This window comes from Protopterus annectens, chromosome 9.part0 (genome assembly GCF_019279795.1).
Source record: "Protopterus annectens isolate FY-2018-M chromosome 9.part0, PAN1.0, whole genome shotgun sequence".
In the NCBI taxonomy this organism is placed as follows: Eukaryota; Metazoa; Chordata; order Ceratodontiformes; family Protopteridae; genus Protopterus; species Protopterus annectens.
In genome coordinates, this window is record NC_056743.1 from 1,805,011,907 (window position 1) to 1,805,036,933 (window position 25,027).

Below are 25,027 nucleotides of genomic sequence, written 5' to 3' on the forward strand. Positions count from 1 at the left end.
GAGGATGATGCCACAATACAAAATAAAATTATTGATTTTAATTGGCATAGTTTCTGGTGTCAATCCAGGGGATCCAGTTCCAGTCAGCATGGAAGGACTAGCTAAGAAATATGTTGCACCTGTCTCCACCTAGGCTTTTTGATATCCGCTAAAACTTTATCCACTCTTATTGCCTTTTTAGGCAATGTCGAAAAGGCAAAACTACCAACATAATTAAGTCTCCAACCTTAAGCTGTTACTGCTTAATGATAGGGAACCTAAGCAAAAATCTCCAAACTCTTCAAGCCCTCCTCCCTCTGGAGAGAATGTAGACATCTGTTCTGTGACTGAGTTGGTTTAAAGCCATAGAAGTTACTCTCTTAGTGCAAGGCGTCTGCCTTCCACACATTAAGACCAGTAACAGCACGGACTGGAGCCAAAGGTGGATTCTCAGTCTGCGTTGGCAATAAACCTACCTTCAGGTTGGTTAAACAGGGTGATAACCATGTAGCTCCTCCACATGCAAGTCACCAAAGAAGGTTCCTCACCGTATCATGGTTAACTAGGTTAGCATCTGACTGGATGTGAGCGGGTCTAGTATGTTTAAGAATTGCAAGACTCTACACTATTCTGCACCTCTGTAGACTGGGAAACTTGTAATGCCTCAAATTCACAGGCATAATGCTTTCTGGATTTTACCACCAATACCCTGGAACAGATAGTGCACACTCCAGCCAGAGGATCAAACGCACTGAATCTGGTACTCGCCAACACAGCAGTGTGTTGCTGGAGAGACTGTCCCAAAGAATACATGCAGTATAGAATATGCTCCCCACCCATCTATAAAATGTTGGTCCCCAACTCTCCAAATGAAACTTTGAGAATTAGATGGGGAAATTGTCAATTCTGCAGTCTCTCCCCAATGTCCCTTATGAACAGAGGCCATCAATAAGAAAAGTATCCAAACCTCTCCCTTGCAAATCTTGTAGTGACTTTCCTGCGGACCTGTCCAGCATATGCCATTGTGGATTAATGGGTTCATAGGTTACTAGGCTTAAGACAATACGTTATCCTTTGCTTGCAGTAAAAATATTACAAGAATTATTTTATTTTACATTTGTAACCGGAAAAATCCGACTAGACAACTTGTCCATTTTCAGCAGAGGCCTGGGGAGAAAGGCTCCAAGACCTGCAAAGACTTGACAAATTCTCTTGTAAAATTTGTCCAAGTTTAACATTTTACATAACTTATATAAGAAAAAAACATATTAAAAGTAACTTATTTTGTAAGGAAATGCATGTTACAGTTGGATCATTAAACAGAATAGAAAAAAAAAAACTAGTAGCTGAGGTTACTATTGAGTAAAAGAGAAATTATGTAGTAAGTTCTGTTTGAGCTGATCACTTTACTGCATGATTTACAGGATTAGCTAATAGCTGGGATCATCTATGAGATTAAGGGATATGTAGAGGGAGAAGAGGAAAGTAGAAGCAAAAGTGTTTGGTAAGATTGTTAGGTGTCAGGGATGGGGTTAGGGCATTATACAAACTATGTAAGATGGTATAATGAATTTAACTAGACTAGCCTGAGTTGGATGGTGTTTTTATCCTGGTTCAGTACATGGGCATATCCATGAGGCAGATAGGTGGGCTTTTAGAAGTTTTTTGAATTGAACAATGTTAGTATGGGTTTTGATGTGGACTGGGAGACTGTTCCAAGCTTTGGCAATGTAGCAGTAGTAGAGAGATTCACCAGCATGATTTTTGCATTTTGTTTCTAATAGTGCCTTAGTGGAATGAAGGCTATGTTGGAGTAGTTTTAGTATGTTTAGGGCTGGTGTAGTGAATGCCAAATGAAAGGTTATTTTCTTACTACTAGGTGCAATCCAAGGTTTCTGCAAGATGAAACAATCAAAACTGCTCTAAACTGTATCCATTTAATGTGCTGTTGGGAATGGATCTGTTCCTGTACTTCAGTTTTTGTTCTGGGAGCATGACCTTTTCAGAGAGCTTGCTACTCTGGTATATAGAAGGCACTGTAAATATTTTTTATTGTAGGATCAGGCTTTAGTATAAACTGATACAAGTGCTGAAGAGATTAGGAAACCACAAATTCAAACTAAATAAGAGCAAATTTATAAGCGGCATGTCAAATATGTGGGTCATACTGAAACAGAGGGCCTGAAGAAGCCTGAACCAGGAAAAAAAGATTTTTGCCGATATCAAGGTCAGAAGATAAATGGGCATTACAAATATTTCTAAGTGTGATGCAGTGTTTTATCAGTCTGAAAACTGTACGAAAGCTGTTGGAGCAAGATGTAGTCTGGGAATGAAGCTTTGAATAAAAAAAAAAAATACTGGTATGCTTAATTTAGTTACTGATGCTTCAACATTAAAGTAGCATGACCTGATTATTTGTACTGCTTTTGGGTACTGGTCAGAATAGTGAGTTACATCAGAAATCTAAAAGGAAGGCTCAACTTTATGCCAACTAGTAGTGGATGGTACCACTCGTACTGACCTTGAGATCGCCAGCCTGCTAGCAGACAGGTTTGGAGCAAACTTCACCCCCCCGTCCCCGTCCCTCACCAGACATACCCCAAAGCTTACCTGTCACCAGTCCTTTACCTAGCATCTCCAAAGAGCAGGTCATAACTGCACTCTCCATGGCCACAGTGTCTGTATGGGACAGGATAACATCCCAGGCTGCCTACTAAATAGTTAACAGGACCTAGCAGAACCATTTGGCATTGTCTTCAACCACAGTCTTAAGTACTGGTTTTGTCCCAGCAGACTGGAAGACTGCAACAGTAATTCCCCTGCACAAAGGAGTCCAACAGACCCTGGAAACTATAGATCCCTCAAATCTAACCAGCCTTATCTGCAAGGCCATGGAGAGTCGTCATGAACCTTAGATACAGATGATCAAACTCTTGACCTGACCCAATTTGTCTTCATTAACAGATCATGCTTATTAAACCTGGTGGACTTCAGGAGTGTCACCAGAGACCTGGATGAAGGCAGAACAAGTGCATACAGCCTATGTTGACTTGCCCAAGGCTTTTGACACAATTCCCCAGTCTGGCATCGAGAAACTTGCCTATCTGGGTATTGACTCCTATGTCACTAGATGGGTAGCCAACTGGCTCACCAACAAAGCGTACAAAAGTTGGGGATTCCACCTCTACCAGCAGACCAGTTACCAGTGGTGTAATGCAAGTATCTGTGCTGCCCCCACCCCCCACCCACTGTTTGGAATTTATTTCAGTCGTGCAAAAATAGATGGTCTGTGCCTTACCAAGTGCACAGATGACTGCAGACTGGGTGCAATCATTGAGCCCCCCCAACAATGTTGACATACTTTAGAAAGGGCTTGCAGAGACAAATGATTGGTGCTAAAGCCATGGACTTAAAGTAAACAAAAATGCATCTCCATCCCTTTCAGCAAAGGGGAAGCCCTTGCAAATTACAGTATTAACTGTAACCCCCCCCCCCCCCAGCTCAAACCCTGTGGTGAGAGATTGGGAACACCAGGTTAACATTGGCTTCATCACGTGTCCACAGTGGTAAGGAAGAACTTCTGTTGCACATCTCATAAGGGCATCGCTTCCAGAGCTAAGGATGTTATAACTCCCCTGTACTCATCCCTTATCAGACCACTAATAGCGTACAACACTCCCTTCTGTATGTACCTCACCAGACATCTGCAGCAGCTGGAGAGACCTCAGAAGTTTCTCCAAGAAAATTCAGGTCCTTTAGCACATGATCTACATGGATAGACTGAAGGCCCGGTCACTGTACTCTCTTTTAGGCTGCTCAGAAGTGACTTGTGCCTGGCCTACAGAGTAGTCTCTGACCCTGCCTAATGGAAATGCTGCGCATCCGCAAGTCAAATGGGACAAGATTCACACTCAGAAGCGACATTAACAGGACCTGCTGGAGAGACTGATTGTCTTTCAAAGATTGCCACTCCTCTAGAACAAATTCCTAATTTACATAAAACAGAGCTCCTCAATGACCCTGTAAGTGCAACTTGGACAACTGGATGGGAGACTGTAAATTTACCCCAGGGGTGGTCACCTATATCCCTATTGGTTAAGGGCACTCAGTGCTGATCATACTCTCACTGCAAATATAAACCATACAACTTGGTCAATAATGGAGCAAGGGTATAACATGGCTAGGCTTATAAAGCCCCATGGGCAATAGCCTAGAAACATCCTATGAACATAAGCTGTGATATACCAGTTGCAAAGGGTAAAGACCTCTTCCAGATGCAAAAAAGATTTGCTGAAAAGTGTTTAGTGTTTCATGTGGCTTTGAGTACTTCCAACAATATCTATGGCAAAGCAGTTTGGTTGGAATGTCCTTGTGCATAGCACTTCCAAGATGCTAGATTAACCTGCAAAAGCAAGAAACTACACAAGCAGATTTGAGGAGAACACAAATACCAGTGGAACATGAAAAACAGAACTAGAGATTATTTGTGCAGCTGGTAATTACACATTTTCAGAGGTGTACCGATGCAAACTTGCAGAAATGTAACTACTGAAATCTATAAAAGTAAAGGCCTGGACTTTCAAAAGAACAAGAAACTTGTGTTCCAAGCTTTATGGTCAAAGCTAAACAGTAGTTCTCAGCTGGTTGAGAACAAATTCATGACTGTATAGACAATTCACATGTCTAATAGGAAAGTGCAGAGAAAGATGAGTAACCAAAATTCACAACCAGTCTTCTCTTTAATACTTAGGTCTTCCTGCAACTCTGATCATCAGAGCTTTCGGAGGGTGTGCCTTCAGATGAAGCTGATCAACAAGAACTAAATCAAAAGTGAGACCAGTAAATCCAGTGTAAACATTGATGCATTTTCCAGATATAATGGACCACTGTATCCTATATTGAAGGGAGAATCACCCAACCAGGAAGTAGTACAACACTAAGGAAAAACGAAGTTCAAAAAAGTAGCAGGATCAGATGAAGTCACAGCAGATATCAAGATGTTGGGTAAGTTAGGGGGAAATGGCTTCTAAGGGTACTCTTAGTGGTATGGGGAGAGGGGCATTTACCAGTCCTCTAGAGAATAAACATTAACAATTGTACAACTGGATTTGTGTATTTCAAATTTTGTTTTAAGTTGCTATTTGAGCTCTGGTCATGGCTGAAAAGGGTCAAATGACCAGCTCGCGTACCCAGTTAAATAGAAAAGAAGCTGTTATACAGTGCACAAGATATCTCCCACAGAGGTCTTCATTCTTTCAAATCACCCTCCACACCATTTGATGTTACTGATGGCATGGAGAAGGTGTTTAGAGATCGATGGTTAAATGCTGCTCAAGTGTGTGATTTTGATTGAACGAGACTGCATTAAACAAAAGAAGTTGAAAGAACAAATTAAACAGGTGCATTTAGAGCTTACTCAAAAGGTGGGGGCTGTACAGACTAACAATTTATTGGTGACTATAAATGATCAACTAAAAAAGTTGGAATCTGATATTGTTGAGCAAAAACTACTAAAATTCACAGATGGCCGTGACTACAACGGGGGCGGGCCTTCCTTTGGAACACCAATGGCAAAGCATTAAAGACCGACATTTCTAATCGTCAGAAGGGAGGTTTTAAAAATGTTACTGTTTCTTTTGCCTCATCGGAAGGTTCATCTTTCACTACAGATTCGGAGAATGAAGCCAGATCTTTTCCACCTCTACCTCCATCTCAACAACCCAAAGTATTTCATAAACGTTTTCGACAACAGGGAGAAGATGAAAGAAACTTTAATCGGAAAAGAGGATATGCTGCACCTTTGCCGGAAGGACAATTTAAGCAGAGCTATAAACGCAGTAAATGGCAGTAATGTTGCCGCCATATCTACACCATCTCAGGTAATTTATCTGTCTGACTAATGAGCAGGTAGGGGTATTGAATTTGGGTTTAAAATTCGTCCCCACTGTAGTACCATCTTGGCATATTTTTGAACAAGAACTTTTTAGATCATCACATAAGTTACAATTGAAATGTCACTTTGTAATGTGAATGATGTTTGCCTGAAGATGAATATTTTTCTTGTAACTGTCTTTTGTTGAAAATGCTGGTGATTTAATGCATATTGTGCATTAAGCACATCTAGTATTAAATGTAAGTGATTTTATACCAGCTTTTAGCAATGAAAGTGTTAAATTTTATGGCCATGGTTCGCTTTGCATTAGAACAGATCTATGGTGATTTTAGTCTGTATAAATCTCAGATGTTATAATTTTAACTAAATGTGAATGGACAGCATTAACAGATTTGGCACAAAGTAAACAGTTGTGAAGCCATCGGATAAAGGTAACAAAACATGCATTTGCATGATACTGATGTTTATAGAATTGTTGATATTCAAACCTTTCATTGGGCACTTCAGGAATAATTGACGTTGTTAGATAAAGGTCAGCGTTTAGGATATTTTACTAAAGATGTGAATAAAAAGTTGAACATAGACAAATGTACTGTGGCTACTTTTTACTGCCTGCCTAAACTACATAAGGTACAACAAAGTGGGGCTATTCCACCTGGTAAGTCCATAGTTGCTGCCACAAATTATTTTTTGCACAATATTGGTATAGTTCATGAATTTCTTTTGCCGTATGTTCAGCAGTTAGATTCCTATATTAGGGATACTTTTGATTTTCTTAACAAAATTTCTGTAATTGGAATTCAAATATGTACTGGGTAACCCTGGATGTATTGTATACAAGTATTAAACACAGGGATGGCATTACTGCTTTACTATCTATGTTAGAAGAAATTGAGTGGATAGAATTTAGTTTGAATATTTTTCGTTTAATAATCAGATTTTTCATCAACAAGGCACAGCTATGTGGGCACCTTTTGCCCCTACTTATGCAAATATTTTTATGGTCTATTTTGAAAAGAGATTCATCTATCATCATGAGTTGTATAAAAATGTCATAAAGTATTATATAGATTTGATTTTTATATGCCAATATGGCATTATTGAAGTTGAGAGTTTTGTCAATGATTTACAGTGTAATTAATTTAACTTCTCCTTTGATGGCTTGCAATTTGGTCAGACAGTTGGTTTTTTAGATGTGCATTTGATGGGTACTAATACTGGCCAAATTCTTACTTCAGTGTTTAGAAAATGAGGATGGGGGGCAATTTTTGCATGGTTCTAGTTTCCTCCCGAGACATTTAATTAATTCCCTACCTTATGGAGAATTATTACGTTTATGTAGAATTTGCAATAATGCAACTGATTTATTTAAAGCTATTACATCAACTACTCAGATGTTTTTGAATAGGGGGTATTCCTTATTCGCTCTTCAGGATGCTTTGGATAAAATTAGTGTGAATTATTTAGTAAATGTTAATAAAAAAGGAGACTAGTTCTCACAGTAAGTTTTATATAGTTATGCTATATAATATTGAGTGAACAGATGCAAGAACAAATTAAATATTGGAAATTTTTATTGAGGGATGGAAAGTTAAATGTATTTCCTGTCTTCTCCTATAAGAGGTGTCAGTATAGCGGACAAACTTATTAAATCGTATTTTATTGCCCCTGTAGAATGTTTAGTAGATAATCCATTATCTAAGGGCATGGGAAGTGTAATGTTTGTGATTTACTTGTTCAAACATTTCACAAATTGGGTAATAAGAATTTTACTGTATCTAGGTTTTCATGTACTACTTCTGGTGTTTATGCTTTACGCTGTCCATGTAATTTAATATACATTGGGGAGACTAAAAGAATGTTTAAACATCTACCACAAGAACATGTCAGAGATGTAAAGAAATGTAGAGTTGAAAGTTCTATTGCAATTCATTTCATGCAGTATCATAAATGATTATAGACTGTTGCAAGCTACTATTTTAGATGTTTTTTGTTAAATTAGGTGATGATGAAATGCTAAAGAATAAATTACTTTTTAAGGGATCTATTTTAAAGTATAATACTTGTCTCCTCATGGCCTTAATTGTGAAATTAATTGCAAATACTTGATTTAATGACTGCTGCTATAATTACTTGATTAAGGTGGGGTATTTAAGGGGAATGTTTTCTCATTTGTATTGTATACTTTTTAAAGACTATTCTTCTTTAGCGCCTCAACTGAACCAACTACTTTTGGTTTCTGTTTCATGTCTGTTCGTGGTATTCTAGCTTTGTATTCTGCTTTTTGGTGGTTTTAGAGCTCCTCAATGACCCTGTTTAAGTGCAACTTAGACAACTGGATGGGAGACTGTAAATTTACCCCAGGGGTGGTCACATATATCCCTCTTGGTTAAGGGCACTCAGTGCTGATCGTACAGTCGCACTGCAGATATAAACCATACAACTTGGTCAATAATGGAGCAAGGGTATAACATGGCTAGGCTTATAAAGGCCCATGGGCAATAGCCTAGAAACATCCTATGAACATAAGCTGTGATATACCAGTTGCCAAAGGTAAAGACCTCTTCCAGATGCAAAAAAGATTTGCTGATATAGAAAAGTGTTAGCATTTCGTATAGCTTTGAGCACTTCCAACAATATCTATGGCAAAGCAGTTTGGTTGGAATGTCCTTGTGCATAGCACTTCCAAGAATCTAGATTAACCTGCAAAAGCAAGAAACTACACAAGCAGATTATTTGAGGAGAACACAAATACCAGTGGAACATGAAAAACAGAACTAGAGATTTTGTGCAGCTAGTAATTACACATTTTTCAGAGGTGTACTGATGCAGACTTACAGAAATGTAACTACTGAAATCTGTAAAGTAAAGGTCTGGACTTTCAAAAGAACAAGAAACTTGTGTTCCAAGCTTTATGGTCAAAGCTAAACAGTAGTTCTCTGCTGGTTGAGAACAAATTTATGACTGTATAGGCTATTCACATGTCTGAATAGGAAAGTGCAGAAAAAGATGAGTAACCAAAATTGTCAACAACCAGTCTTCTATAATACTTGAGGTCTTTCTGCAACTCTGATAATCGGAGCTTTCGGAGGGTGTGCCTTCAGATGAAGCTGATCAACAAGAACTAAACCAAAAGTGAGACCAGTAATCCAGTGTAAACATTCTGATGCATTTTCCAGATATGTTGTACCACTGTATCCTATATTGAAGGGAGAATCGCCCACTCAGGAAGTAGTACAGCACTAAGGAAAAACGAAGTTCAAAAAAGCAGCAGGATCAGCTGAAGTCACAGCAGATATCAAGATGATGGTCATCGTGTTTCACTGTTGCAGTCATTACACTTGGATTATCCTGCTGGCAGGCTACCCACAGTCGGCCTGAATTCCAAAGTCCTGGTCCTGCGTCGGTTGCTGTCTCCTCTTCCCTGACATCAGTGCGTCAGGGGTATATAAGATGCAGCCAACGCCACTTTCTTCAGTCCATCTTGCCGCACGGTGCCCGAAGCAAAAGCAGTTCGCAAGTGCCAGTCGGCCGACTCCTGAGATTTTCGAAATTGAATTTCAGATCCGAAGTCAAAGCTAAGTACCCCGTTGGGGAAACTTTTTCTTGCTCCAGACCGATGTCAGTAAAAGTTAACAATTGTATTTCTTGTGGGAAGCAAATACCTCAAGGATTTTCATTCTTACTGTATTCCTTGCTTAGGCCCTGACCACGACATTGCTACTTGTCGGTTTTGTGCTAGATTCAACCAATGCACTATTAAGCGTCTGTTCGATTTTGCTTTACTGTACTTTGGCCGAAGGTTTAACTATATAATGCAGTCAGAGCAACAGACCGGAGTTCATAAAAAACGCAAGGACAAAGAAAAGGACAGGCATCAGAGGTCCAAAACAGACTAAGCCTCTTCTAGGCCAGTCGCCGGTTCTCAGTGAGGTGCTTTCACAGCCCCTGACACCCGCTACCTCAGAGCCACAGGCCACTTCTGACTCCCACGTGGAGACAACTAGGCCTCTGGAAATTCAAGGTATTGGGCCTACGGAAACTATTCCCTCAGATGGGTCCGGAGCCACTGAGCAGGCATCGGCTTCTGAGGGCGTTTTCAGACCTACACAGCTTACCATCAAGACCACTTCAGCAGCCAAGGCAAAGTCTAAAACAGCTTTAAAGATAAAGAAACAAGTACAGCATTCTCCTGGACAGTCATCCATGCCTAAGAAACAGATGCTTAAAATGGCCGAGGACCTAATTACTTTGATCAGGGGTTCCCATCCCTCTCCTGATAAAAGGCCTAGGCAAGACACTGACTATGACTCCTCTGGCCAGGTTTCTGATTCTTCAGAGCAGGGATATTCCCTTCCTCCCTATGAGGACTCTGATGCTGAAGAATCTATCCCTTCAGCCTCTCTCTCCTCCTGAGGACTACTCTTTTGGGGAAACGCTACTCTTGGGGAAGCACTGCACACCATGAAGCATTTCCATTGGGAGAGCCAGGATTATTCAGAATCCAAGAAAAGGCTCAGACTTTCTTTTATTGCCTCAGCACAGACCTCTTGCTATCCCTCCTGTGCTAGACATTGTAGATGTATTTTCTGAATCCAGTCTGTTTCCTGATTCTTTACCCCCTGCACCAGTTAAGCCAGATAGGTACTACAGGGTTCCAGACTCTCTCAAATTTCTTTATAAAAACCCTGCTGCTGATCCAGAAACTTATTTCTCAGGGTCCCAAAGGGTCAAGGCTTCCACTGCAAAAAACCCTGTTCCCTCTGATAGGGATTCTAGAGCACTGGACAGGTGGGGGAAAAAAGTTTACACCTCTGCTACTTTAGCTGTAAGGGCTTTAAACTGCCAGTTTCACATGCTTAAATATCAACAATACCTACCGTCTCTGCTAAAACAGAAAATTTTGACAAGCTCTGAATGTCCTGAAAACAAGGAAATGCAGGATTTATTGCATGCAGCTGAACAAGTGGGAAAGCGTACTTTGCAATGTGGTTTTGATTCACTAGAGGCCTCTTGCAGGGCCGCAGTTACAGGTTCTGTCATTCGAAGGCATGCTTGGTTAAAGGAACAGAATTTACCTGATCATGTTAAAGCAAAATTATTGGATGCTCCATTACAACATGATGCTTTGTTTGGTGTTAAGGCAAAAGAGGTGTTAAAGAAAATGGAGGATAAAGCAAAATCAATGCAGACAGTGAAGGATTTCTTGCAGGTTCAGCCACACGGATTTAGCAGGAACTGGCCTTCTAAAAATTGGTCCTTTCCAGTGTCAGGCCACAGAGGCAGATACAGACGCCCAAAAGGCAGATCTCAGCCCCAAGGCTCATACAGGCCTAAACAATGGGGTGCTTCCGCTTCCAAAGGCGGAGAAGACAAATCACAACCATATAGGAAACGGTCCCAATGACTTCAAAACTACCAATGCCAAGCACTTATCTTTTGGCAGCACCCTTGGGGGGAAAACTAGCACTTTTCTCACAAAATTGGCCCATGATTTCCCAGGACAAATGGGTACGGAATATTGTCTCCCAGGGTTACAGGTTCCACTTTCACACCATCCCAAGGGCAAAAGGTATGCCAGACCTGCCATATAATCAATGGGCAGAGGCACAAAAACAAATTTCGGCTCTCATGGACATGCTGTGGTACTTTTTGAATAGCCCTCAAGAGCAGGGCCAAGGATTTTACTCTACTTTTCTTGGTACCCAGAAAGGACAAAGCTTGGAGACAAGTACTGGACCTGTCTATACTAAATACTTTCCTGGATGTTCCAAAATTCAAAATGTTGACACTGCAGCAACTTCTACCCATGCTGGGCAAGAAGGCTTGGCTAGTTACTTTGGACCTCAGAGGCATACCTGCATGTCCCAGTCAGTCTTGCAGAAGATGCCTCAGATTCATAGCTGGCTCAATGCACTACCAATTCTCTGCACTGCCCTTTGGCTTATCTACTGCGCCCAGGGTCTTCACAAAATGCCTGGCACCAGTAATTGCATTTTGCAGACAAAAAGGAATTCAAATATACCCCTACTTGGACGACTGCCTTATTCAAGCAGAGAGCAAGGACATTCTACTAAAGCATCTGACGTTTGTAAAAAGATTACTAATTTGCCTAGGGTACACAGTAAACGAAAAGAAATCAAAACTAGTGCCCTCTCGAGGTAATATTCCTGGGTGCAAGCTTAAATACAACTGCCCAGATGGCTTATCTCACGCCAGACAAAGGCAACTGACTCATTACTTCCAAATGAAGGCAACAAAGACCCAGTTACCTGCAAGAAAAATTCTGCAGGCTTTGGGCTTCATGGCATTCTGCTAATTCCATATGCAAGACTGCATATGGGGAAGCTACAGTGGTATCTAAAAAGTGTTTGGATTCAACATTGCCATAGCCTGGAAACAATTACACTCATTCCCTGCCTGCAACAGGAGTTTCGATGGTGGGCACTGGCCTGTTACGACAACCAGGGACAGCCATTCACTTTACCCACAGCCAGGCAGACACTAACAGATGCATCGGATTATGCCTGGGGGGCACACTTGGCAGTAAAACGTATTCAGGGCTCGTGGCCCGCAAGCCAAATGCATATTCGTATCAATCAAAAAGAGATGTTAGCTGTACAGAATGCCCTGACAGCCTTCAAGGATCTACTCCATCCAGGACAACTATTGCTAAAGACTGACAACACTACAGTTATGTGGTACATAAGCAAGGGGGCACACATTCCTACCCCCTCTGCAGGCAAGCCATGACCTTGTGGAACACAGCATTGACCTATCAAGTGCATCTGCAAGCACAATTCCTGCCAGGAAAGACTTACTCTGGCAGACTATCTAAGCAGAAACCTCATGGACCCTCACTAGTGGAAACTAGATCCACAAGTCTTCGGCATAACAAGGAAATGGGGATGCCTAGACATAGATCTATTTGCCTCCCCTCACAACTGTCAACTACAGAGATTCTGCATAAGGACTTATCACACGCAAGCATGGAAGGTAGATGCTCTATCATTCAGCTGGAAAACCCTGACAGTTTATGCCTTTCCTCCACTGCCTCTCCTACCCAAGGTACTCCTAAAGGTCAGACAAGAGAAGCCAAAAATGATTCTGATTGCCCCAGACTGGCCACACCAGCACTGGTACACAATCCTAAAGAGCTAGTCTCAAGGCCCAGCCTGGATTTTACCTCAAATTCCTCATCTGACCCAACAAAACAATCAGATCCTGCAAAGCCAACTCAGAACCTTAAATCTGGCTGCATGGCGAATAATATAACCACTCAGAACACACCTCTCTAAAGCAGTTATGGATGTCATTTTAGAAGCCAGGAAGCCCAGCACCAGAAAATCTTATGCAGAAAAATGGAAGAGATTCTGTGCTTGGAACCAGGCACAAGGACTTGAACAGTTTGTTCCAAATATTCCTAAGATTTTACAATACCTTACTGAGATGTTGGACAAAGGCCTATCCTTCTCATCAATTAAGATCCATGCCTCTGTCATTTCAGCTCATTACAGTACGGAACCTCCTATTTTTCACATCCACTGTTAAGACAGTACCTCAAAGGGCCAAAAACATAAGACCCCCAAGGAGAGCACAGATACCTACATGGGACCTCAACTTTGTCTTGGAAAAGCTCACACTGCCTCCTCTTGAGCCAGCCAATACAGCTGACCATAAAATTCTTATCGTGGAAAACTGCTCTGCTCCTAGCAATAACTTCAGCAAGAAGAGTCTCAGAGTTACAGCCATTGATGGCAGTGGAACCTTTTATCATTTTCCATCCAGATAGGGTTTCTCTACGGACAAACCCAACATTTATGCCAAAGGTTGTATCCAGTGTGGCTCTTAACCAAACCATTCATTTGCCAACTTTTTATCCAAATCCCCAGAATAAAGGGGAGAGACTTCTGCACTCTTTGGACATACACGGGCAGCTGCGCTTCTACTTGGACAAAACTAAAGCTTTCAGAAAGACTGAGCAACTTTTTGTGGCATATGCTGCAGGATCACAAGGAACGGCTATCTCAAAGCAGACTTTCAAAATGGATAGGACACTGCATTCATTTCTGCTATGCACAACATGGCAAATCAGTGCCCAAGAATATTAGGCCGCATTCTACCAGGGCAGCAGCCACCTCAGCAGCCTTTCTCTGAGGAGTACCAACCAAGGAAATTTTAGAGGCTGCAACTTGGAGTTCAGTGCACACTTTTACCAAGCACTACCATTGACCTCTCTACTCTAAATCCAGAGCAGGCTTTGCCACTGCAGTTCTACAGGGCCTCATAGCCACTCCTAACCCTATTTAGACCCAGCCGCCCAACCTCAGCTTTGGGATTCAACCCAAGTGTAATGACCAACAGTGAAACACTATGAACATAGTACAGTTGTGTACCTACCATAAATGTAGATGTTGGTGTATTCACTGTTGCAGTCCAGGTTACCCACCCACCATCCCCCTTTCTTTGCTGGGACTTATCTTTCTCTGTCCTATGTAACCTATGTGGTGTATTTGCTTGTAGATGAAGATATTGTTTATTTTAGTGTGTGTATTTTATAAGCAATGTGTATAGCCTACCTTCTTGGGGGGGCACCTGACATCTGGGGTAAGAAAAACTGAAGAAAATAGCGTCTGCTGCATCTTGTATACCCCTGGCGCACTGACGTCAGGGAAGAGGAGACAGCAACTGACACCGGACCAGGACTTTGGAATTCAGGCTGACTGCGGGTAGCCTGCCAGCAAGATAACCCAAGTGTAATGACTGCAACAGTGAATACACTCCAACATCTACATTTATGGTAGGTACACAACTGTACTTTGGGTAAGTTAGGGAGAAATGGCTTCTATGGGTACTCGTAGTTGTATCGGGAGAGGGGCATTTTCTAGTCATCTAGAGAATAAACATGAACAATTGTACAACTGGAGTTGTGTATTTCAAATTTTGTTTTAAGTTGCTCTTTGAGCTCTGGTCATGGCTGAAAAGGGTCAAATGACCGGCTCGCATACCCAGTTAAATAGAAAAGAAGCTGTTATGCAGTGCACAAGAGTAAAGCAGGTATTCACAACTGTGGGCATTAGAGGATCAAACTTTCACACTGCATGAAAGAGCTGGAGAGTGATCAAATACGCAGAATAGTAAAACGGGTGGGAGATTAACAGTTCTGTTTCACATCAAGATGCAGCATAACTGACTCAAATGTTTGTAGTGACAGATATTTGAGAAGAAGCTGTAGATGAAGCCCAACTGTGCATTCCTGGACTCTCAAAAGGGTTCCCAGTGGGAGTGGTTGCACATCAGGGTTCAGCTCGGAGCCCACTGATGTTGGACTACATTAATAGGTTGGAGAAGACAGATTAATAGCTATTGTATGCAGGTAATGTGGCATTACCAGCACACTCTGAAAGGAAGCTTCAGTAAATGGACTGCAAAGCTAAAAGCAAATGTAATAAAACTGAGTCCATATAAGAAAATTATGGCAGCAAAATGGAGAGGTCAGAAGCAGCTGAAAATTAAGGGAAAATTTTGGTAGCAGTAAACTACTTCAGGTATCTGGGAGGGGTGGTTGAGGAGAGGGCAAGCCTGAATGAGAAGATCAAAACTAGACTCAAAGGTACTACAACCATCTTTGCGCAGTGTCGGGGGTAGTGCATGACAGACGAATGCCAAAGAAGCTGAAAAGCCAAGTTCGCAAAACAGTAGTGAGACCGGGACATGTGTATGATGGATAACTGGGCAGTGAAGGTAGAGCAGTTTAGGAAGTTAGAGGTGAAGTGCCTGAGGCAAGGTGGTAGAATGCACACTGTGTAAGACCAGACACATGATAAAGTAAAAACGAAGTAGTTCCAGTTGCAGAGGAAAGTCCAATTGTGGTGGCTCAGGCATATGTGCAGGAAAACAGGAGATGTGGGAGAAACTTGAAAGAAAATGGGAATGTCCAGCCAAGCGATGGATTGCGTGAGAAAATCTGACTTTTGAAGGTAGGAGAGTGGCAGTGAATGAAGCGTGACAGTTAATGTAACAACCTGATCCAACATAGGAAAAAGGTTTTTAGTGTTTGTAAATTGTCTCCAGGCTGTCATTTAGCAGGGCAGTTTTTTGCATAAGGTGCTTTGGTAAAGATTAGCAGCTGTCTACATGTGTCCTGTTTCTGAAGTCCTTGCATCCTTTGGCAGTGTCCGAGGATAGTCACAGAAGTAGACCTTGCTTAGTTTTCTTCCTGCTGACATGTATGTTGGAATTCAGTCTGTCCACTATTTAATGTGAAGTTATATGGCTTTGAATATTTTCTTCAACTCTGTTTTGATCTCGTCTTTCGTTGAAACCTGAGCATGTCTTACTGTCTTGTCAGTGACCAAAATTGCATGCCAAAATGACTTGTATAGCTTATTTAAATATTGATAACCCAGATGTGCATTGTCAAACTCTGTGCTTATTAATGTTCTGTCACCTGGCTTTGGTTGTATTATGCGTTTCAGTGGACTCCTCAAAAGTATAGATGTCTTAAAGGAATCTGACGAGGAGGCTGAACAACTAATCATTGGGTTGTCAGAAATGTGCTTTGTTACTCTAGAAATTTTGGTCTTGCACAAGACTTGTCCATAAGTGACCAGTCTTTGAACAAGGTGGCAAACATTTGCAGTGATCATTTTATTGATGCAAGTTAACATCCAGTATTGCAATTCCAAGTAAAAGCAGACAAAGATTTGGCAAGAAACAAAAAGGTGAAGCTCCTTTTCTGAAGGGGTTATGCCATATTTGGTCTGGTTCCTTCTCAGATCAGTCTCCTGAGATTTTGGCCAATATGTCCTCTGGAAGACTATTGGTGATCTGCAGGAGACTCCCTGCAGTCATGGAAAAACCGCGGTTCTCCAAAGGCATTCCTCCTGTAGTTTACTCCAGAAAAGTCCTACATGCCATGTGGAATTGTTAGCTGAGGTTGTTACTGATTTGATAGCTTCCCAACCAGGTTCATTCCATACACATTTGGAAGAAGACCATTTAAGGCATTTTCCAGCATCTCCTAGAGTTTTTTTTGGAGGTCGAGCATTTCATGGTAGGCTTAGGAATGAAGAGGAAGCCTGAGTGAGATTAAGGATGCTTTCTTTAGTGAAATCCACTGTTGTCTGGTTCTGGTGGCAAAGCATCCAATCCCTGCCAAAAGACCCTTTTTCAGCAGGTAGTGAAAGACAGTGGACTTCCAGAATGGCTATGCTGGGCAAGAGATGGGAGGGAAGTAGCAGTTCTTAAATCCACTACTGCAATGCACCCATAACCGGTGGGAGATTAGCTGCCTGTGGATAGTCTCTTTGATAATTCTGCATCAGTTCAGGTATTCCCTTTCCACGTGCCAGGCTAATACAGTGAGGATGTCTGTTGGAAACTAAAATAATAATCTATACCATATTCAATTTTTTTTCCCTCCATTAAACTGTTGTTGCTTAGTCTTGACTCCATTTTTTAATGGTGGTCAGTATTGCTTTTGCCATGACTTTTATTGTAAGAATACTAACTGCTGTCTTTGATTTACTTTTCTTTTCGCATGTATAAACTCTGCCAGGCCCCACCTGAGAATATTGTAAATGTTTTGTGTGGGTATGCAGCGTGGTAGCCCATCTTGAAACTGTGTACCTTGTAGAATATACTGTCCAGTGTTGCTGAATATTGCAATGATACAAGTTCTGGAGAAGTTTTTTTAGATCTGACTGTTTTTAGGCATTCACCTTGTGTTCCACTAGGGGGGAAAAACAATCTGTATTCAATCGTATACATCACTTGAGCTTTTTATTTTTGCTAGGTAAACCCTGTGATACTTCTGACAGACAATTCAATACTCTGATACCCTGGTGCCTGCCTCACACAGGAAACAGACACAACCATTGGGCTGGGTTGTATGGAAGACTGGAATGGGATGGATTCTTCAGTACCACAGTGACCAACCCTGAGCCCATGGGCAAACAGGTAAGATTGAAACAATCTTATTGATAACAGGATGGTTCTGCGTGCTACAGTGTTTGCTACTATTAAGATCATTTTCAGATTGCTTGCAGACTTGCTGTGGCCTTTGACTTGCATTTCTTTAGCAGTATTCCTCTTGCAGCTTGAGTTACCAAATGTTATTAGCTTGGTTGGTCCCTTGTGGAGTTCTCAATTCACCAAGTTTCTCTAACAAACTCCCAATTCATGTAAAACGGAGCTCCTCAATGACCCCATTTAAGTGCAATTTAGACAACTGGATGGGAGACTGTAAATTTACCCCTGGAGGTGTCACCTATGGTCCCTCTTGTATGTCTGTGCTGATCATAGACTCGCTCTGTAAATATAGACCGTACAACTTTGTCAAAATGAGAGCAAGGGTGTAACATGGCTAAGCTTATAAAAGCCCTAGGGCCAATAGCCTAGTAACCTCCTATGAACCTATGAGAAGGGAAGTACGTAGGATTTGATCCTGGATGCAACTGCTGGTCATGTTTTATCTTTTTGGAGAAGATGGGGACCCTACAGGAATCCCTTGTCAACACAGTGGTTCTGTGGTCCACGGCATCTTGTTGGGATCAGCCTTTGGACAAACTTGAAAGACCAAGTTCCACAAGTCTTCCTCACCCAAAGTTGCTGAAAGAGTGGGGGGGGGTCTGGAAAATGTTTCTTTACCCCTTCTGCATGAGTTACCAGTGGAGACATCATAATGGACACCTCGGAGCAGAGTCTGCTTACACAATTCCCCCTGTTAATCAATCATGGAGTCATGATACAATCATAAAATGAATCACCATGTCAGTATAGGAGAGATACGACAGTCTTCTGACCTTCCGGGACATTTCACCCTTCTGTCCATTCATTATCCTGAGTTGGGTAACCTTCTTTCCCTTCTTAAGGGAAAGTCTCACTGTAGTTTCCTTTGCCAGGAGTGTAAGCTGGCATTTCCTGTCTGGCATTTTCCAGGGTTACTCATTTTTCAGGCAGGCACCCGTAGCATGACCATAGTTTTCATAATGGTAAAATCTTGGGCACTCTCATCACACAGTTTGGTTTTGTGAAGGGGGGGTCATGCCTGTTAAATTTGGTCGACTTAGAGATGGTCACCAAGGCCATAGACAAGGGAAGACTGTGCACAGTGCCTACCTTGTCCTGTCCAAGGCCTTCAATACCATTTCCCACTCTGGTATAATAAACTCTCTCAACTAGGCATAAATCCATATGTTACCAGATGGGTAGCAAACTGGCTCACTGATGGAACCCACCTAGTCAAAATAGGGAAGCCACCTTTAGTAGACCCATAACAAGCTGTGTACCCCAGGGATTGGTCTTGGGGCCTCTGCTGTTTGGGATATACTTCTCAGAGGTGCAGGCCAAATCTAGTGCGCTGTGGCTGATAAAGTTTGCAAAGGACTGCAAATTGGGTGCAGTCATCAATTTCCCTAGTGATGTGGACATCCTCCAAGAGGGTCTTGCCCAAACAGATGACTGGTGCCAGAAACATGGCCTCAAACTCGATGCTAAAAAATGCATCACCCCTTTTGGGGAGAATGACATCCCCACAAATTATCACATTGATAAGGCACTAAGCACACAGTCGTGAGGGACTTGGGCACCCAGGTTGATAGCGAACTGATGTTTGACCACCATATTGCCTCCGTTGTATGGAAAGCATTCTACATGGCCCACGTCATTAGAATATCTCATCCAGGGATAAGGTGGTCATAACATCCCTGTATTCTTCCCTTAAGACCCATTGAGTACAGTGCCCCTTTCGGCATGTACCTAACAAAGCACATGCATCAGTTGGAGAGATCGGAGGTTCCTCACCCAGAGAATCCAGGACGTCAAACATCTACCTTACCCAAGCTAAAAGCCCTGTCCCTTTACTCAGTCTCCTACAGACTCCTCAGAGGTGACCTCTCTCTGGCATAGAAAGCAATCTCAGACCCCGCCCTGATGGGACTGCTGCATATCTGCAAGTCTAGCTACACTCGAGTAACACGCACGCGTGACCTCAGCCTTGTCTGTGACAGCAGTAGGACTTGGGACAAATTGTCAGAGACTCTCCCTTTCGTGGAATAGACTCTCTCCACTTAAAGCAGAGTACCTCATTAAACCTTTTTAAGCGCAACGCAACCTGGATAATTGGATGAGGAACAGAAAATACACCCCTGGGATTCCACCTGTCCCTGCTTGACAGTGGCATAGGGTGCGGACTTGGAACATGGGTTAAATTCTTGGCTAAGCTTGTAAGGGCCTCAAGGCCAGTAGCCTAGTAACTTCCTATGATCAAAATGCATTATCTTAGTCGTATAGTAGGAATTTCATCTTTCACTAGCCCTGTTTATTAATTGGCTGTTCTGAAGTTAGAGTTGGGAGGACAATTCTATGGGCACAGTATTAGGCTCATCTTTTTTCTATTGCTCTTGATAACTGTCCCAAGTTCCGTTCTGTCTGCATGCTGCAGTGTGAAATGTGCAGGACTTTGGTTGCTTGCTGATGTTGAAAGTGTCCCTGGTTCCTGAGGTCAGGGTAGCATCCATGTATAGGATGTTGCCTGAAGTCTTGGTTCTCCTCTCTGCTAGGAAGCCTGTCACTGATCATCTTGCAAACTGAAGTGGAAGAGGTTTGTTTTCTATGTGGTAAACAAAGGGGCAGGGGCAATTCCTTGATTTTAGGTTTTCTGTCACTGACTGCTTGTTGTCTCTATCCACTTATGGGCTAAAGTATTTAAGGTTTGATTTGCTGTGGTTTCATTCTTAATTCTACTTGCCTATATAACTTGTATTTCTCCTTGGAAAAACTGATGCTACTTCCTTTTGAACCACTATATTGTGAGAAATGGATATTTTTAAATGCCTTGGGAAGTTCTCTAAGGATATTGCCTCTCTTTGCAGAATCTGAGTTTACAGGCCCTTATCAGAAGAAAGGGGTTCTCTGATAACATTGTGGTGGTTAGATGAATCTGGAATATTCTGTTTTGATTTCCATGTTACTTCAAAGGCTACCAGTTTAATTTAGCAAGACTGTAAATCTCTGGGGTAAGGGGTTTCTCTACTCTTAAGTGCTGCAGTCTGACTTGGTAAACTTAGGGGTGATTGGGTGCAAGGGGCCTTGACCACCATTAAAAACAGTCATCAAATTCTCTCTTTTTGTAATTTGTGACGAAAAGATTTGCCTAGCTGCAGACCCCTGAAGAACCATTAGATGTGAAGTTGTTCCATCTCGCTGTTCATTCTTGCAGATGGGTTCGGAGCCAGTACTCTGCATTGAGTCTGCCTACTACAAAGCTCGAGGTCTTCAGATAGCTCAAGGCCAAGTCGCTATCCCATGATGCACCTAGTTATCTCGGATCTAGTTTGCCTCTGCAATGGATTGGAAGTTCTCGCTAGCTCGGGCCAATAAAGCCTTTTTTTCTTCAAATATTTCTCGTTCTTGGTAATTCTTTCTGTGTAGTAGTTTTAGATAATTAAGCTCATTCAGCCTTTTTTGTCACAGCTTTAAAATATTTAAGTTAGTTTAAATTGTGTGAAAGTGTTTAGTACTGTATGCCTTTAGATAGTGACTGTCACAATTTTGATATTTATAGATCTCCACTTTTACAAGTCGGTACCACCTTCAATCCATTCATCTCCAATTTGGATGTGGATCATGTGGTGCAGAAGTTTTTACAGGCACCAGCCTTTGCTAAATTTTTATCTGCTCCAACCCAGACTGTTTCGCAGCCGAAGACCTTTTTTACCAGCTACTACTCTTCCTCCTCCAAGCCATACCGGTCCTTCGGAGCCAGAGGAGTCGGACTTGTTGATCATGGAGCCTTAGGAGCAGACTCCTGCTCCAGTGTCTTCAGCTCCGTTTACTCTGATGTCCTCTGCACCGATCGAGGATTCTAGGAGCAGACACTCTGGTCGGGTCCGGGGAGGACAGTCTGACTTTTCGGTTCTGACTCTGCATCTCGGGGCTTCGGCTTGGATGAACTATGCTCCTACTTCTGGCTCTGGAGCCCACTGCCCTGGTGCCGGGGGTATTGACAGTTTCCTCGGAAAAGTCAGTCCCTTCGCATCGGAGCAGAGGTGCCTTTGAAGCCATGAGAGTTGTGTCTCCCAAGACATCCTCTACCTCGGGTCCGGCTTCCTCCTCCCCTAAAACGCCTGTCTGCTTCAGATCCTTGCCAAGCGTAGATACCCAGAGCCTCAGGAAGCCCCATTGGGTGGCCAATGCTCTTCCAAGACCTCACCAGAAGCCCCCACTGATGAGGTTCCCAGAAAGCGAGTCTGTAAGTGGAAGCATCTAGACTTTCCACAGGAGTCCTTGACATCTTATACCGATTTGGATGAATCAGAAGGGTCCCCATGGTCCCCCTCTGAGGATCTCATTTGCCAAGATACTAGAAATCCTTAGGCAGAGGGGCGACTGGCAGTCCACCAACTCTACTGAAGACGAGTCTGTTCTCCTGAAGGCTTTCAGGTGTCAGCCGTCCACCTCGTGGGTGTGTCCACCCTTCAATGAGCTTATGCAGCTGGTCTCACGAAGGGCATGGGAGTCTCTGGACACCATGGACCCTGTCCCTAGGAGGCCTAATAAATTTCATCTCTGCTCCCCAGGACAAATCTTTTCTGACCAAGGGCGTGCCAGATGATGCCATGGTGGAGGCAGCCACCAAAAAGGAAACTTCCTCTTCTATTCATCCTCCTAACAGATATTCTAGGATCATGGATAGATAGGGAAAGCGCACTTACAGGTCAGCGACTTGCACTGCGTTCGTTCAACTATCTAACCCATTTTACGAGACTGCAAAGAGCTCTCCTTAAAGAGCTGGGAGATTCTCTTCAGGGTACAGTAGCTGCAGGAGCTTCAAATAAAGTTTCCTCCCAGCTTGCTACCCTCCCTCAAACTCCATAGTCCACTCGTCCATGTGCCTCATTTCATATGCAGCTGATGGAACGAGTAGGGCAGCGGGTACAGGAATTGCTCTTGGGAGATATTCCTGGATGTGCTTGTGTTCCTTCTCAGCCCTTCAAGTCATCCTTTGTAAACACCCCTTTTGATGGCTTGTCCCTTTTCGGGCCCAAAGTTAAGGAAATTTTGACCAGGTGTGAGCAGTAAGGAAAGACAGTCTGCTGCCTGTGTCCGTTTTTCCACCCCTACCAGACCCTACCCCAAGGGTCAAAGGGGAGAAAAGATGCGGTTCCAAAAAGCCCAAGAAGCCTTTCAGGATACACGTGGTGAACCCCCCTCCCAGGGGCAGAGGAGGCAATAATGGAAGATGCCACCCTTGCAGCAGAGGGGGTCCGCAAAACCAGGGTGACAGATCACTTCTTTGGGAAGCCCTACAGCGCTCCTGAAAGGAGGCCTGACTGTCCTACTCTGGAGGCAGTTGGGGGGTCGCTTATCTTTGTATCCAGAGCCTGGCTCAAAATAAACTACAACCGGGTACAAAGTATTTCCAGAGGATATTTCATTCCTTTTGTCACACCCCTCCACTGACGAGGAAAATCCTGGGCATTCCACCCAGTTATAGGGAACAGGCAATAATAGAGGTCCGATTGTTGCTAAGAGTCATCCAACCAGTCCCAGCAGACCAGAGAGGATCCGGAACTTACTCAAGATTCTTTAGTTCCTAAAAAGACAGGGGACAGGAGACCTACATTGGATCTCAGCAGGCTAAATTAAGTCTGTCAAAAGTTTCGGATGATCACGCTTCAGTCGATTCTTAAGGAAAGACAATTGGATGTGCTCTACAGATCTCCAGGATGTGTACTACCATATTAAAAAAAATGTCCAGACCATCCAGGTATCGTCTGTGCTTCCGGCTGGGAAGCCAGTCATTACCAGTTTCGAGCCCTGCCCTTTGGTCTCACTACAGCCCCCAGAGTGTTCAACTGTATGGCAGTGGTCACGGCTCACCTGATATGTTTAGGATTCCAGGTGTTTCCGTACCTAGACGAATGGCTCCTCACTGCCACCACCAGGCATCAACTCATTCAAGCCAGGGACACCACTCTTTCACTCTGCAGTCAGCTGGGAATTACAATAAACTCAATCTGCCTTGTCGCCATCGCAACATACCATTTTTATCGGAGCGGAATTGGACACCACCACCACGCTTTTCTCTTCCAGTAGAAAGAGTCTTACTACTGTCAGCAGGTCCACAATCTGGTATCCAAAAACAAAGCTCCAGCATCAGAGATACTAAAATTATTAGGCATGGCAGCTGCAATTCTGGCCGTACTGCTGGGTCACATGCACATGCGGATTCTGCAGTGGCTGTTCACTCAATAGTCTTACCAAGAGCTCCCCATGTCTCACCTTATAATTATCACAAACTAATGCAAAAAGGATCTTAAGTGGTGGTTGACCTATCCATGTCCCGACAGGTTGTCCTTTTGTTCTACCCCTACAAGCGGCCACAGTGACCATGGAGGCTTCCCTGATAGGGTGGGGAGGCACTTTAAGGGAAGAACGGCCCAAGGTACATGGACAGATCGAGGGTGGGGAGGCACTTTAAGGGAAGAACGGCCCAAGGTACATGGACAGATAGACACCTGCATATCAATGTCCTAGAGATGAAAGTACTTTTAGCTTTGCAGTACTTCCAGGACGCTCTTCCTGTGGGCACAGTTGCGATTCAGACAGACATGCCAGTGGTCTGGTAATTGAACAAACAAGAAGGAACCAGGTCCTATCCCCTTTGTCGTGAGGCCCTAAGAGTATGGCAGTGGGCTATATCCACACAGCGCTTTGTTAGCAATGCACATCCCGGGGAAATCCAACATGATAGACGAGCTAAGCAGAGCAATTTTGTTGCCTCACGAGTGGTCCCTCAAACAGGATATTCCGCAGATGGGGCCAGCCTTGCTGCAGCCTTTTTTGCCAGCCACATGAACACTAACTACAGAAGCTACTTTGCCCTGATTCTCCCTCTGGGAGAAGCCCCAAGGGATGCACTTGTTCAAGATTGGTCTCCAGGTCTCCTTTATGCATTCTCACCAATCCCATTGATACCCAAGGTACTACAGAAAACAAAAGCCCCTGGGAAGGACCATCATTCCAGTAGCCCCTCATTGGCATCAGATTTGGTTCCCCTTCCTTCGACTTCATCTTTTGGAGGACCCTTGGATTCTGGACCCAGTTCCAGATCTTCTGACGCACTCATTGGGGGAACTTCATCCAACT

General features: G+C 43.0%; 1 protein-coding gene across 1 annotated transcript in view; it reads left to right on the top strand.

The window, feature by feature from the left end:
- Positions 1 to 25,027, top strand: part of DNMT1 (DNA methyltransferase 1) — an 862,083-nt gene that overhangs the window by 622,994 nt on the left and 214,062 nt on the right. The window contains exon 30 of the mRNA XM_044084674.1: positions 17,670 to 17,833. Coding sequence (XP_043940609.1) covers positions 17,670 to 17,833 — 164 coding nt within the window. The remainder of the gene's footprint in view (positions 1 to 17,669; positions 17,834 to 25,027) is intronic.